This window comes from Kogia breviceps, chromosome 4 (assembly GCF_026419965.1).
Source record: "Kogia breviceps isolate mKogBre1 chromosome 4, mKogBre1 haplotype 1, whole genome shotgun sequence".
NCBI lineage: Eukaryota > Metazoa > Chordata > Mammalia > Artiodactyla > Physeteridae > Kogia > Kogia breviceps.
In genome coordinates this window covers 124827245-124844204 of record NC_081313.1, presented here as the reverse complement: position 1 = coordinate 124844204, position 16960 = coordinate 124827245, and the positions used below count along the sequence as shown (strand labels likewise).

Sequence of the window (16960 nt, the reverse complement as noted above, 5' to 3'; positions counted from 1 at the left end):
TTTTTATCACTCAGTAACACTCCCTTATATGAAATACCATATTTTGTTTATTTATGGGCAATTGGGTTGTTCCATTTTTTGGCTATTATGAATAATGATGTTATCAACATTTATGTACAAGTTTTCAGTAGGGGCATAAGTTTTGAATTCTCTTGGTTTTATACCTAGGAGTAGAATTGCTGGACCATATGGTAACTCAATATTTAAAGTTTTGTTTTGTTTTGTTTTTAAAAAACACCTTTATTGAGATATCTTTGACATATAAAATTGTATATATTTAAAATATAAAACTTTCTAACTTGCTGTATACACATATACACACACACATACATCATGATATCACTACAATCAAGCTAAATAACATATCACCTCTTCATAGCTACCATTTTGTGTGTATGTTGAAAAGATTTAAGATCTAACCTCTTCAAAAATTTCAAGTGTATAATCATATATTGCTAACCATCCTCACCATGCTGTACATTAGATATCTATAACTTATTAATTTTGCATAATGGTAACTTTGTAACCTTTGATCAACATCACCTCCTTTCTCCCTCCTCTAATTCCTGGCAACCACCAGTATACTCTCTGTTCTATGAGTTTGGCTATTTTAGTTTCCACATGTAAGTGAGATCATGCAGTATTTCTCTTTCTATTTCTTGATTATTTCATTTAGCAGAAAGTCCTCCCACCCCACCCGTGTTGTTGCAAATGGTAGAATTTCTTTTTTTAAGGCTGAATAGTATTCCAGTGTGTATATGTGCATGTGTGTGTATCACATTTTCTTTATCCATTCATTTGTCATAACACATTTAGGTTTTTTCCCCATATCTTGGCTACTGTGAATAATGCTGCAAATGAACATGAGAGTGAAGATCTCATTGAGATAGTGATACCATTTCCTTTGGATATACACCCAGAAATGGGATTACTGGATCATATGGTAAATCTATTTTTAATTTTTTGAGGAAGTACCATATTGTTTTCCCATAATGACTGTACTAATTTTCATTCCTACCAGCAATGTGCCAGAGTTCCCTTTCCTCAACCTCCTCACCGACAATTGCTATATTTGTCTTTGATAATAGCCATCCTGATAGGTGTGAGGTCATATCTTATTGTGGTTTTAATTTGAATTTCCATGATTATTATGTTGAGCACCTTTTCGTATACCTCTTAATCATTTGAATTTCTTCCTTTGAAAAGTGTCTATTTAAGTCATTTGCATGTTTTTTAATCAGGTTATTTGCATTTTTGGTATTGAATTGTATGAGTTCATCATATATTTTGGATTTAACCTCTTGTTCAATATGTGGTTTTTGCAAATATTTTTTTTCCCCATTTGGTAGATTGCCTTTTCACTTTGTTGATTGTTTACTTTGCTGTGCAGAAGCTTTTTAGTTTGATGTAATCCCACTGGTCTGTTTTGCTTTTGTTGCCTGTGCTTTTGGGGATACATTGAAAAATTTTTGCCAAGACCAACATCAAGAATGTTTTTCCCTCCATTTGCTTATGGGGGTTTTATGATATCAGGTCTTATGTTTAAGTCTTTAATCCATTTTAATTTGATTTATTTATGGTATGAGATAGGGACTCAATTTCATTCGTTTCATTTAGAGAAGACTATTTTCCCGATTGTGTGTTCTTGGCATCCTTGTCAAAGATCAGTTGACCATAAATGCACAGGTTTATTTCTGGGTTCTCTATTGTGTTGCATCAGTCTATATGTCTGTTTTTCCCCCAGTACCATACTGTTTTGATTACCATAACTTTGTAATATAGTTTAAAGTCAGAAAGTGTGATGCTTCCAGCTTTATTCTTCTTGCTCAAGATTGCTTTGGCTCTTCTTGCTTTATTGCTGAATTATCTTCATGATTTCCTAAAATACCTGGCAAATAACTCTGCAACTTTGTTTAGTGCCAGCGATTATGAAGTGGCTCCTCCTGAGTACCATTGGAAAGCTGTGTGAGGCACTTATACTCACTCATGTTTGGATCTCTGTAAACACATTTTGTTTCTTAGTCCTTCTCTTGTACAAATTATGTACTTTGGAAATGTTAGTGTATAACAGAAATGATGTTTGTTTTCTGTTTGATTTTAAGCAGAAAATAAAAGGGGTTACAGCTCCTTTTTTCTTTTTTTTTTTCATTTCAAAGTTGCTACCAGTGTATTCAATGATGGACAACAGAGAGGTGTACTGTAGGGTGTTTTACTGCTTAGTTGACAAAGTTGCTTTTGAATGCTGGTGGTTCTATTCCTTTGACACTATGCACTTTTATAATATGTGTTAATGCTATATGACAAAATGCTCTGATTCCTAGTGCCACAGGTTCAGTTCAGTGTGTATAACTGAACACACCCATCCATTTGTGCTCCCCCTTTTTTTTATGGTGCTTACACTAAAGAGCCCATCCTTTGCAAGTCATCCATGTTGTTCCTTAGGCATTTTATCTTTGCTCATATTGTCAACGAATGGTGGCTTGTTTCATTGGTTTTGTATCTAATGCACGTTTGTTTTTTTTGTTTTTTGTTTTTTGTTTTGCGGTACATGGGCCTCTCACTGTGTGGCCTCTCCCATTTCAGAGCACAGGCTCTGGACCCACAGGCTCAATGGCCATGGCTCACAGGCCCAGCTGCTCCACGGCATGTGGGATCCTCCCAGACCAGGGCATGAACTCACGTCCCCCGCATCGGCAGACGGACTCCCAACCATTGCGCCACCAGGGAAGCCCTAATGCACGTTTTTAACATGATAGATGCAATGCATTGTGTAGCTAGTTTTCTGGAAAAGTCAGTCTTTTAGAAATTGTTTTTCAGATCTTCAATAAATTTTTTCTTTAAATTTCAGGAAATAAAAAGATTGCTTTGGCTCTTTAATGGTTCTATATGTCCAGTTACATATAAAACATGAAGAGACAAGCTCAAACCAAAAGAATTTGTCAAAAGAACAAGTATGGAATTTAAAAGTCTGATGAAAACAGAGGTTTAAAGTTTGGCATAAATATATTACTGGGTTCCTTATTAAATATGACTTAAGGCCACTAAGACCAAAATAAATATATACAATGCTGAGTCATCAGTGAAAGAATTTGTATCAGAGATATTGACTTGAAAATATTAGGTGAATTTTCGGCAAAGATGGTTGCTCAGCTATTAATTTCCAGTAACACCATTGTATGCTAGTGGTGGTATGAAATATTAACTCATAGAACAAATAAAGCTAGTGTAGTATCTTCCACTATAACTTGACTTGTACTTGTGCAATTTACACATGATGCAAATATGAAGGAAGGTGTTTGTTTGTTTCTTTGTTTTTGGTCTTCATTGGCAACAAATAAAACTAATTCTGACCTACACAAAATTCTGAAAGATTACATTGTCAATAGATATGGTCTTAAACTAAAGTTTTTCTTAGTTGTATTTTCTGATACTGAACCTCTAATGACAAGAAGATATGCTTAATGATTCTCTAGATTAAAGAGGTTGCACTAGAATATAAATCACTGCTTCCTTCATGGAGAAAGTATCACTATGAAAAATACTTTTAGTAGTTGAACTAAACACTGTTCTTAATGACATAGTAGACATTGTGAATTATATATGTCTAATGCATTACCTATTGCATATTATTGTCTTTTTTATGTGATAATATGGTTGTGGATCTTAACAATGGTTGTGCTCTATGGTTATCAGAAAGAAATGATCTGTTGAATATTTCAACTATAGAAAAAACTCACACTGTTTCTGCAAGATTTGAAACCAGTTTGATCTCAAATTGTAAAGATATGAATTAGCCAGACTTACTTGTCTGATATGTTCAGTATTTCTAATGGTTTTAATATATTCATTCAAAGAAGGAATGTAAGGTGTTTTTCATGAACAAAGGTCAAGAGCAAAAGTTAGATGTTTGGATGAACAGAGTATCTACAAACTGTTATGTCATATATGATTTAACAATTATCAATAGTTGGTGATAATTTTGATGTTGAATATTCGTCTGTGAAAAGTTAGCACCAAAATCTTACATGTTTGTATCTAATTTAAAATTTTTAATTAATTAATTAATTTGGTTGTGCCAGCTCCTAGTTGCAGCGGGTGGGCTCCTTAATTGCAGCTCGCTGGCTTCTTACTTGCGGCACGTGGGCTCCTTAGTTGCGGCATGCATGTGGGATCTAGTTCCCTGGTCAGGGATTGAACCCAGGCCCCCTGCATTGGGAGCATGGAGTCTTAACCACTGCACAACCAGGGAAGTACCTCAGTTTTATTTTCTGTCAAAAGAACATTCATGCATAGGAAGTTTATGGATCCAGATCTATTTGTTTCATCAAATATAAGTTCAAGTTAACTAATTTTACACAACATATTTTGGAACTGGCTACTGATGAAAGGACTAAAGGTCAGTTTAGAAAATACATCACTTTCTTCATTTCCTATAGAAGTTAAGACTGAATATCCTGAGCTGGCTGAAAATGCTTTAAAATAGCTTCTAAAAAATTCATGTAAATATTGTCTGTGAGATTGGTTTTTATTTAAATAAAACAACAGAGAAGAGTTTTAAACATACATTATCCTCTGAGGCAGCATTATCCTCCGGAGACAAGATTAGATGAACTAACAAGCAAGGAGCATATTAAAACCTTTAATAGCTACAATAACACTGTTCTTTCAAAACAATCATATAGGTGTTTATTACTGGGAATTGCTATTTTGCTCAATTGTACTGTAACCGCAGAAAACCATACATTGTGAGTAAAATAGTAATTAAGTGTATTAATCACTTATATGCCCAATTTCAGTAAGTACAGTTCTCTAATTTTTATCTCTTTTTTATGTTGTATTTGTACTTACTGAATTTATTTAAATTAATTTTATATGTGAATTTAATAATGTTGGCCTTGTTTTGAGGAATTTTTATCATTCCATTTTCTAGTAATGCATTTTGTATTTTGTAAAATTATTGGTCTTGGAAGGGTTGAACATTTTGCTTTCTTTTTTTTTTTTTTTTTTTTTTTCCTGTGGTATGCGGGCCTCTCACTGTTGTGGCCTCTCCCGTTGCGGAGCACAGGCTCCGGACGTGCAGGCTCAGCGGCCATGGCTCACGGGCCCAGCCGCTCCACGGCATGTGGGATCTTCCCAGACCGGGGCACGAACCCGTGTCCCCTGCATCGGCAGGCGGATTCTCAACCACTGCGCCACCAGGGAAGCCCCTGGGTTGAACATTTTAAAAATTGGTCCTTAGACAAAAGTGGTTAAGGAATTTCACGAGAGGGTTTGGTGACTATGTGGCTATAGGTGGAGTCATTTGGGAGATAAAGGAGGAATAACATTTTTGAGCCTCATAACTGAGAAAAATAAAGCTCCTTGGACTGAAACAGGGGCCGCTGGAAGAGGAGTTGACTTGTGGAGAGAGACACTTGGTTGAATTTGGACCTTTAGATTGTAAGATGATGATAGAAAATTCAGATACAAGGGTCTAGCAGGAGATTGGAGCAATGTGACCGAAGCTCACATCACAGAAAAGATAAGCACAAGGAATCCTTTGCACAGATGTTGTAGTTGAGTTATGGAAATGGCAACACATTGAAAAGAATGAATATCCTATGAGAACTGAACATGCAGATTTTATCACACAATGACTTTCAATGAAATTGGTTTACACTTTCCACAAATATTATTATTCTCCCAACTGATTTAACATTTCCTAATGTTGTACAGGAGAAAAGAACCAAGTGTGGTGATGATGATGATGATAATAATGATAATAATATAATGATATAATTATAAAACAATGATGATAAATCCTTATGTTCCAAGCACAGTTTTTGTCTTGTTTTGTTTTTTAACATCTTCATTGGAGTTTAATTGCTTTATAATGGTGTGTTAGTTTCTTCTGTATAACAAAGTGAATCAGCTATACATATACATATATCCCCATATCTCCTCCCTCTTGCATCTCCCTCCCACCCTCCCTATCCCACCCCTCTAGGGGATCACAAAGCACCGAGCTGATCTCCCTGTCCAAGAACAGTTTTTATCACATAAGAAAGTTAAGGTACAGAGGAGAGAGGCTAACTAACTTGCTGAAGTTCACTTAAGTAACATGAGATCGAGTTGAGGTTTGAATTCAGGTAGTTTGGTTTCAGAGCTTGTATTCTTAGCCATTTACCACTAACGACTAATGATGCTGAGGTGAGCCTTGTTCAGACTCATTAACACTTAGCCAGGCAATGTCTTGGGAACATATGTGTCTCCCAGGAAAAACACAAAACCATTGGGAAAAAAAAAAAAAAAAAAAAAAAAAAAAACACTTCTCTTTCCCAAAGTCTCCTCTAAGGGGTAGACATCAATGCCTCTCAACCTGAGATGCATTAAAATCCCACTGGGGATCTTGATAAATTGTAGAATCTGACCCAGCACGTCCGCAGTGAAATCTGCAATCCTGCATTTTTAACAAGCTCTTAGTGCTGTTCTGAGCGTGCTCTGAGGAGAAAGGGTCTGGAACTTCAGAAGGCAGATGAAGAAGTGAGAAATCCACCATAGTGTTTACAGATAAATTATGTTCAGGCGTTGAGTCTAGAGGAGCAGGCTGTAGCTCAAAGTCTTCCAGGTATTAAAGGAATACCCTTTTAACGGCTCCTCATCTCATTTAGAATAAGACCTAGACTTCTATCCGTGGCTTTAAGGCCTACCTACATGAGGTTGTTGTATCTCCCAGATCTCTCTGATCTCAACATCTGGTCTTGAATTCTCCTACCCCTTCTAGCCATCTCTCTGCTTATAGCATGCAGTATCCACTCCTGACCTTGCTATTCGTTTGTTTTCTTTATTTGTTTGTTATCATTTTTCCCCCAGCACTATGCTCCTACCAAGGTCATTTGAATGTGAACTCCTTGAGAATACAGGCTTTATCTTCCCAGTGCCTAGAACAGTGTCTGACACAGCATAGGCACCCAATAAATGTTTGTTAAACAAACCAATAGGTTTTATTTGCCTGTGCTTTATAAAAAATTTCTTACTGTTTTATAGAGAATAAATAGGTCTGGAGATCAGAAAACAGAAATGGCAGATCAAACCTAAAAAGTTGATGCTAAGTGAGTATTAACTAATTTATTTTAAATATCTGAAAAGTAAGCAGGAAACTTGGCTCCCATTTGAGGAATGCTTTTATAATTTCGAAAACAAAATTTTATTTTGATACATTATTTGTCCATTATTGCATCTAGGCTCTCTTTTTCTGTCTCTTTTGGGTTTGTAGACAACATAAGGTTGTGGTTAGTAGCAGGATAATTGAGTTTAAATTTCAGTCCTTTATAAACTACAAGATTGCATAGTTTACCTTGTCTAAGTTTAGTTTCCTCCTCTGTAAAATGGGGGTGACAATGGTAGCAGGCTTATAGGACTGTGGAGAGGATGAATTGAGATAAAGCAGATAAAACACAGCACTTGGCATGGTGTATGTGCTCACTGAACATGGGCTAATTATTGTCAGAACTCTACCTCTGCTTGTAAGGCTGGGCCGAGATGTCAAACTGCCCCTTCCTTTACTGGAATGCCTGTGTTCTCATCTCAAACTTCAGATGGTTATTTCCATTCTCAGCTTACACTTCATATGGGCTTAGTTACCGTGTATGTGTTCCTATCTGTCTCCCAGTCAGCCCAGCATTTTCACACAACAGAGAAGATGCTTGTTAAGTCCGGGATTTCTAACTATGCCTGTTTATTTTCCTACTAAAGTAGAATAATTGTGGGCTCTCTTTTTTTTGAGGAGGGGAAAATAAAAGATAGAATTTTCCTGGTTATCTCTTTTTTATTCTGTGGTAGGACAAGTTATACCTCCCACCCCCTTTTTGAGGAGAAGATTCTGCTTTTGTTATTTTTGGTGAGGCAGAGATGGAAAGGTGAAATAATGTTCAACAATACAAGATGATAATTAACAAGAGAAGGCCTGTATTTTAAGAGACTCTTTATTTTGTGGGACCTGAGAGACCTGAAACTTTATCACCCTGGCTCCAAAGAGAGCCACCCAGCTGGATCCTACTGGCCTGGGGTGCTGGGGGCAGGAGGGAGGAAGACATAAGAGGATGAGGGTCTCCCCTGCTAGCAGAAGTGGACTGTGTATATGCTGGAAAGGTGATGAAGAAAGTAGACTTGTGCACAACTTTCTGGACCTGTCTGGTTCAACTAGTCAGATTAAGTTAGAAGAATGAGTCTGGCATCTAGTGGCAACAACAGGTACTAGCACAGAGCACACATGGCAAAGGAGAGAGCTCTTGACTTTTCATTTCCCCAGCCTCAAGTAAAATAATGACTTCATCTCCCTGTGTTAGTCAAGCTCTTTCAGCTACAAGTGACAGATTATAGACAAGATCAAGCAAAAAAAGAAAAGGGAATTTGTTGAACGATGTAATGTGAACAATGGGATGGAGTGAGGATTAGGGATACTGCAATTGGGGGTCAGACGATGAGCACTCTCTCCCTTTCTCTCAAAAACATGCTTGGTCCCCAAAGATCTTGGCTCTTCTTCTCTCCTTCTGTTAGCATGTGGACCTTTCTCTCTTCTACTGAAAGTGGGCTTCATTTATGAATATGAGGTAGAAATTCTCAAACAACTGTGTGCATGTGTGGAGGGGATATTTTCTCTTTTGTTCATGTCTTTAAGTGAGATTAGTGGGGCAGGGTCTGACCTTGCGGATAAGCCTGCAATTTGGGATAAACTGAATTCAGGGGAGTGTTCATAAGCACGTTTGATAATAGACCTCAGCCCCTCAGTACCCAGAGATGAATATCTACCACCTTTTTCAGTATGGTGTTTATTTCTAATAAATGTGATACTCAGTTCTCCATTAGTTTTCTTTTGCTTCCAATTTTGTTCCAAATTTGGGTGCAGCATGGAGTTGTGTTATTTATTTATTATACACCCTCAAATTCCAAAAGAAATTAGTGAAAAGAATAAGCAAGTATATAGTACTCTGTTACCCATTAATCGCATTTTCCATATTTATCAAATTTAATATGAGGACCGAATTCCCTAAAGAAAAGAGAAGAAAAAAGAGATTAGTATCATAAGGAAAGGGGGCCTTGCTTCACATCCTTTCTCTTCCAAATGAAGTCCTGAGAAAGGGAGCTGCTTCTACAATTCCCTTTACCTCTGTCTCTTTTCATGGCTACCACAGTTGGCACATTCCCCCCCATGTCTTGATTATTCAAAAATTGCTCTGTGAAGTTTTTCAGTAGAGAGTCTTTCATTCCCCAACCCATTCCCATTTTAATACCTTTCCATTCAGTGTACAATGTCAAATTTTTCTACCAAGAAGTAAAAGATAACCATAGCAATAATGCTATGCATAATAATTCACATAATTCACACTCTTTACTCAAATTTTCACTAGGTTTACACTGCCCATAGACTACAGTCTATTCCCCTTACTTTAGGATTTATGTTTCCCAGAAGACTAGCCTCTGCCTAACTTTTCAGCCTTATTTATTACTGTCCTTTAAATACCTGACATTCCTTTCAACACAATTTTTATCTTCCTTATTTCCCTAAAAACATTGCAGTTTCTCAGTTCCATGTGTTTTCACATGCAGTGAGCCCTGTGTAAATTGCCCATTCTACTTTCTTTTGCACTTTTTTTTTTTTTTTTTTTTTTTTTTTTCCGGTATGCGGGCCTCACACTGTTGGTGGCCTCTCCCGTTGCGGAGCGCAGGCTCTGGAAGCACAGGCTCCGGAAGCACAGGCTCAGTGGCCATGGCTCACGGGCCCAGCCGCTCCACAGCATGTGGGATCTTCCCGGACCGGGGCATGAACCCGTGTCCCCTGCATTGGCAGGCGGACTCTCAACCACTGCGCCACCAGGGAAGCCCTTTTTCTTTTTTCTTTTTTTTTTTTTTGCGGTACGTGGGCCTCTCACTGTTGTGGTCTCTCCCGTTGCGGAGCACAGGCTCCGGACGCGCAGGCTCAGCGGCCATGGCTCACGGGCCCAGCCGCTCCACGGCATGTGGGATCTTCCCAGACCGGGGCACGAACCCATGTCCCCTGCATCAGCAGGCGGACTCTCAACCACTGCGCCACCACGGAAGCCCCACTTTTTCTTTTTTTAAACCTCTCAACACAGTATTAGCTTTTTTAAAAAAAAAATTATTTCTTTATTTATCTGGTTGCTCTGGGTCTTCATTGCAGAAGGTGGGCTCCTTAATTGTAGCTCACCATCTCCCTAGTTGCAGCTTGTGGGCTCCTTAGTTGTGGCATGCTAACTCTTATGAGTTGCAACATGCATGTAGGATCTAGTTCCTTGACCAGTGATCTAACCTGCACCCTGTGCATTGGGAGGACAGAGTCTTATCCACTGCATCACCAGTCCCTGCACGTTTTCTTTAAGAATACTTTAACTGCCTCATGACAAAGGAGGCAAGAATATACAACAGCGAAAAGACATTCTCTTCAGTAAGTGGTGTTGGGAAAACTGGACAGCTACGTGTAAAAGAATGAAATTAGAACATTGTCTAACACCATATATAAAAATAAACTCAGAATGGATCAAAAACCTAATTATAAGGCCAGACACTATAAAACTCTTAGAGGAAAACATAGGTAGAACACTCTTTGACATAATGGCACCAATATATTTTTTGATCCACCTCCTAGAGTAATGAAAATATAAACCAAAATAAACAAATGGGACCTAATTGCACTTAAAAGCTTCCGCACAGCAAAGGAAAGCTTAAACAAAACGAAAAGACAACCTAAGGACTGGGAGGAAATATTTGCAAACGATGAGACCAACAAGGATTAATTTCCAAAATATGCAAACAGCTCATCAGCTTAATAACAAAAAAAAAAGACAAACAACCCAATCAGGAAATGGGCAGAACATCTAAATAGAGATTTCTCCAAAGAAGACATACAGATGGCCAACAGGCACATGAAAAGATGTTCCACATCACTAATTATTAGAGAAATGCAAATCAGAACTACAATGAGGTTATACAATGAGCTATCACCTCACACCAGTCAGAATGGCCATCATTAAAAACTCTATAAATAATAAATACTGGAGAGCGTGTGGAGAAAAGGGAACCCTTCTACACCATTGGTGGGAATGTAAATTTGTGCAGCCACAATGGAGAACAGTATGGAGGTTCCTTAAAAAACTAAAAACAGAGTTACCATATGATCCTGCAATCCCACTCCTGGGCATATATCTGGATAAAACTCTAATTTGAAAAGATACATCACCCCAAAGTTAATAGCAGTATTAGCCAAGACATGGAAGCAAACTAAATGTCCATCAACAGATGAATGGATAAAGAAGATATGGGTGTGTGTGTGTGTAATGGAATATTAGCCATAAAAAAGAATGAAATAATGCCACTTGCAGCAATATGGTTGGACCTAGAGATTATCATATTAAGTGAGGCAAGTCAAAAAAAGAAAAAGACAAATGTCATATATCATGTATATGTGGAACCTTAAAAAAGGATACAAATGAACTTATTTACAAAACAGAAATAGATTCATAGACATAGAAAACAAACATAGGGTTATCAAAGGCGATAGCAGGTTGGGGGGATAAATTAGGAGTTTTGGATTAACATATACATACTACTGTATATAAAATAGATAAACAACAGGACCTACTGTATAGCACAGAGAACTATACTCAGTATCTTGTAATGACCTATAATAGAAAAGAATCTGAAAAAGAATATATACAATGACTGCACTCCATTTGGATGGGGAACTGCTAATAGATAACTGTTGCTTATTTCTTGAATGTGAAATCCTACTTACTATTAATGTTTGCTTTTTGAAAAATAAATTGGAAACCTATATTTTTAGGTAAAATCTGATTTTTGAAATACTGTCAACCATAAAAACGTACTGAAATACTATTCTAGTTAAACAGAACCAATACTGTTTTCTATTATCATGAATTTTCTTATGTAATATATTCTTTTTGCCACATAAGACCACAAACTTATGAAGAGTCTGGGATCTGTTTCATACAACTCTATTTTCTTGGTAGTTATTATGAGGGCGGCCCTACACTGAGTAGGCTTGGGGGATTCCTTTAAGTATAATGACTGATTTTTTTTCAATTCTGGGCAAGATGCACTCTTAAGTTTTCTGTTTTTCAAGGGAGTTACATTGTTCATAAATGGCGGATATCTCTCAGGATTGTGAGTCCAGTTTCTCAGGATATTTTTCTTCAAAACACTAGCTAAGAGCAGAGACCAAAGAATTACTCTTCTACCTCCATTACTCAAAAGAGCATAATGACTATTCTTGTTGCCCAGAGATCCAGAAATGTCATGAAGGCCACGTTTATATATGCAGGTCACAGTGAGAATTAAAACAAATATACAGGCAACTGTACCATCCCTGCCATTGGCATCAGTGTTCTCTGTGTTCCAGAAGTAGGTATGTTTGATAAGAACTGTGTTCATAATGTCTCCAAGGAGAGAACCATTTTTTTCTTTTTTAATTAGCAGAGGCTCCTTATTTATACTTTGATTGAGAAAAAACAGCAAGTGTTCATACTATATCTGGCAGACTTACAAGATAGAAAAGAAGGAAAGGAAGAAAGAAAGAAAGGAGAGAAGGAGAGAGAATGAGAGTGAGAGGGTGAGAGAGTGCCAGAACAGATCAGAGGCATGCTCACAGAGCTTTTGAGACTTTCTCAAGTCTCTTAGATGAGGCTGAAAAAAATCCCAGAACCATCTTTGAGAAGCCATTTGATTGTAGCATAGTGGAAAATCAAGTCCCCAATGTAATTCTGCATCAACCTATGAGGATTTTCAGAAGCACAGGCCACTGCAGGTGGGTCCTTCTATGCTGCTGATTTTAATGGTGTGCGTCCAAATACCAAACAGTGTGAAAAAGGCTTATGTGGAAGAGCTAAGAAGACACTTCCCAATATATTTTGCCTAATTAGCCCTGCCTGAGAAAGTGACAACAATCACATTTGGAAGGAATGATTATGTAATTTAATCATTCTACATAGTCTGCTAATAGTCATGAATTCTCTTTCACCTTTCTTTGAAGTCAATGGGAAATACTTGGTTAATTCACATTTTTCAGTTCCCATTCTTCTAGTACTTGCTCTGAAGATGAACAAGTATTACCTTTATTGGACTATAGTTTCTACTCGTTTCCTTCAGTGCTCAGAAATAATTGCAGTGGCACGCTAATGTGGTGTCAGAAGTCCATGAAGAGTCTTCTCAAAGGAAGATATGCATTAAAGAGTTAGCTCAGCAGACTTGAGGTGCTCAAATCAGCTCATAGGAAGTAATCTCTACACCCTTGGGATATTCTGGCTGATAAGAGTAACTTTGTAACCTAGGGCCATAGGTCATGCCAGATAATTTACCCTGAGGTGAATGCCTGTTTTTGTTCACCTGTGGTGCTGAGCCAGTCTGTATCAGTTTAACTCCTAGGGGGGGGAGGGGGCTGGAGACTAAGTAGTTGTCAATTATGTAGGTGCTGCATGTCCCCAGTAAAAACCCTGGACACCAAAGCTTTGGTGGGCTTCCCAGGTTGTCAATACTTTATGTAAATTATGACACATCATAGCTGGGAGAATTTAAGCACTGCCTGTGTGACTCCCCTGGGAGAGGACGACTGGAAGCTTGTGTCTGATCTCCTAGACTCCACCCTATGAGTTTTCTGCCTTTGCTGATTTTATTCTGTATCCTTTCACTGTAATAAACTGTTAGCATGCATATAACAGCTTTTCTGAGTTCTATCAGTCCTATTAGGGAATCATCAAACCTGAGGCTACTCCTGGAGACTCCCAACAGAGAGGATCTCATAGGTCATGGAAGAGTTACTGACAAGACATGACAAGGCTGATTTGTAAAAAAAAAATTCAAATAGAGCTAAAATATATCACAAGGAATATTATTAATTTTTTAATCTAAATTTCCCATTGAATTTATTTGAAAGGCAAAAAAATATTAAAAGTTGACAGTCAATATTTTCCATGTAAGACCACATAATCACTTTGTTACTTACGTGTATATCTACACCTGTATTTATGTCTGTGTCTGTATGTCTGTATCAGTATCTATATTTACTTCTTCCAGGCAACAATATGGGTGCTACTCATAGGGATGTCACTGTGACTTGTTAAAGAAAATTTGATTTTTTAAAAAATGGATTTGTATTTATTGCTTGAATATAATCTATAGACTATCTACTAATATGATCTCTGTACAATTCTGCCAAAATATCATGTAAGCTTTTCTTTCTTTTTTTTTAAATGAGTCAGCTTTGAATGTTAACTAAATTTTTTAAAAAGACTTTTCTCTTTACTATGTATGTAGTCTGTCCTCAGTCTTTTGTGAACAATAGAGACTATAAAAAAAAAAAAATCCCATGCATCAGCAAATCCAGTTCCTTGCTAAAATTATTGGAAATTTCTGTGAAGAAATATAGAGAAAAAATAATGGTATTTTATTTTGAACTTACCACTGATCAACACAGAGGAAACACTCATTCTTGTAAGTGTGGCCATTTGTAGCACAAACATATGCTGTCACCTCAGGACAGTTTGCATCATAAAGAGGATCCAATGGGTAGTACATTTTACATGGGGGCTGCAAACATCATAAAATATCATATGAATAACAACTGATAGATTTTCCCTCATCTATTCCTGGCCTGTCACTTCTGCCCCACATAGAAATAATATCAAATGTTACTAGTCAATTGATCTTTTTGCAAGATTTCCTCTCCTCTGGGCTTTGGTCAAGCAAGTTTTTTTCTGACTACAGTATCCTTACTCATTCATCATTTGCTAGTCATAAGCAGTATAATAACTCAGCTTAAATCCCAAATGCAAAGTTTTCGCTTAAACTTGGAGTCCCAGAGCCAGTAACTCAGCATAAGAAGTTTGTGAGTAGAGATAGTTATGTGTCTCTGAACTCCTAGAAGATAGGGGCTTAAATGTAGTTTTTAAGAGTGAGGGTTCTGTATTGAGACTGGGATTAAATTCTGTATATACCATTGTTAAACTCTGTGGCCCTGGACAATTGACAGTATTAATTTATTTAATGTCCAGAGATGCATGTTACTATTGTAATGCTTGTGCTACATGGGAGTAAATCTAAGCCTGAAGAGGTTAAGATACACGCCCAAAGTCACATAGAAATCTTCCATTCTACTTAACCACTGCGAAGTTTTAGGTCTCTCATGTCAGGAGAGTGGTCAGATTAAAATCAGAATTCAGAACTTAGAAATTTAAATTTACCATAGGCCATTTAGAATAGTCATGTGGTTTGAAGATTTCTGCAAATAAAGTACAGACACAATAGGTTAAACAGTTCTCCATGGAGTTTGATTTCACTCACTGAAGTTACTGACTGAACAAAGAAATGTAATGCAATTACTCATTTGCACAAAGTATACAAAATAATTTGTGACAACAAAATCTGGGTGCTATTCCTTTGTTAACTTACTTCATCCATTTATTTATTCTCTCCTTCTTTTCACAGTCCTGACTTCATTTATAAATTTGCTGTGTCATTGAGGAAAGAGTAAAAACCATTTGGGGTTGTATGCTTAACTTGCAAACCGTGTTATTTTCATTAAGTTACTTGACTTTTGTTGGCTTTAGTTTCCTCATCATGACAATTAGGATAAGTATATGCATTTTAAAGATTGTTGTAAAATTTAAAAGTAATATAGTAAGTAAAGGATTAGGCCGGTTTCTACCAAGATGCTGAACTTAAGAGGATACTAAGAATGATGACGAGAAAACTTAGGAGTTCCTTGGCTCTGGAGAGACTGAGGGATATGGTGAACTGATTTGTGCGAGGGGTGCTGGTGTTGCTTAGGGATAGAGGATGACCAGCTGGCTATGGGAGAATAAAATAAGAAAAGACCTAATGAAGTTTTGCCCTATCTCTCACTGTTAGGTGATATTTAAAATATCCAAGAAAATTCTAGCTTTCCAAAAGTCAGAATTTACAAAGTTAGAAAAGTTGTATGATTTTAAAATCTTCACATAAGGGAAACAACAAGCCTCCCATCCTCTCCAGGAATAGACTATACTGTTTACATATGCACTCTTTCAGAGAATAAAAAAGATGGAATGCTCCTCTCTAATTCTAAAAAGCCAGAATATTTTAATAACAAAAGCAGCATGCAAATAGGTACCTAAAATAAGATTGGTTACATAAAAGATGAGGGTGGGACTGCAGTGGAAGGAAAAGGGTATGGAGGCAGTGACATTTCTTTGAACCTAAACTTTTTTTCATTTTGGTTTATTTTGTTTCATTTGTCATGTTCAAAATAATTTTAAATTGCTATCCAGTAGCAATCCCTTTCCAATAGTGATACCCACTTGATACCCAATTTGGATTATCAAGCCCAAAGGCCTATGTTTCAGCAAAACTTTACCCATCCAGTCACAAATGACTCTTTTTCTCTCCTCCAAGTAAAAGAAAGACATATGCTTACCTGAAAAAACAATCTGTGCCAAAGTGGAGGATACCAGGAAAAATATGGTCATGCAGGGAAAGGCAGCCATTTGATCTCTTCTAACGTCCTGCTTTGGTGAGGCCTGTGAAAATGCTCAAGATAGTTTATTCGTAATCTCTTGCACAACTGGCTTTCCAAAAGTGAGAGAACCCACTACTCTGAATTGGTGCCATTCCCATGAACTTGGCCATGGTGATTCCAAACTGGCCTGGTCTCTAGGGATTCAGACCTAAGAAGGCTCTTCTGCTCTAAAGAGGGAAAGAAAACCCTTAAAATAACTTTTTTTCCCCCCTGCCAGCAGCCATTGTACAGTCACTGTTTTGGCTTGGAAGAGGAAATAGCCTCAGGGCTTTCATCAGGGCTGACCCCAGCATGTTACCTATAAATAGGTTCATCCTACAATATATCATCTAAACCGAGACACTCATGTTAGTGAATATGGACACTTCAAGAATTCATAAGAATTCTGAGAAAACA

At 37.3% G+C, this 16960-nt stretch overlaps 1 protein-coding gene across 1 annotated transcript; it reads right to left on the bottom strand.

Moving 5' to 3' along the window:
- Positions 1-8979: 8979 nt before the first annotated feature.
- Positions 8980-16532, bottom strand: SPINK13 (serine peptidase inhibitor Kazal type 13). Its single transcript, XM_059063023.1, has 4 exons — positions 16463-16532; positions 15252-15289; positions 14471-14598; positions 8980-9028 (listed from the first exon to the last, which is right to left on the bottom strand). Exons 1-4 carry the CDS (start codon positions 16530-16532, stop codon positions 8980-8982), a joined length of 285 nt encoding a protein of 94 aa, XP_058919006.1.
- Positions 16533-16960: the final 428 nt, after the last annotated feature.

Bases quoted from the DNA above. Each gene is read 5' to 3' on its own strand.
- SPINK13 (XM_059063023.1), bottom strand. From the start codon at position 16,532: ATGGCTGCCTTTCCCTGCATGACCATATTTTTCCTGGTATCCTCCACT. The intron at 15,290-16,462 runs GTAAGCATATGT...CTTTATTTGCAG, and splicing joins GGCACAGATTGTTTTTTCAG to AAATCTTCAAACCACATGAC. The intron at 9,029-14,470 runs GTAAGTTCAAAA...TCTTTTCTTTAG, and splicing joins TTCCTCTGTGTTGATCAGTG to GGAATTCGGTCCTCATATTA.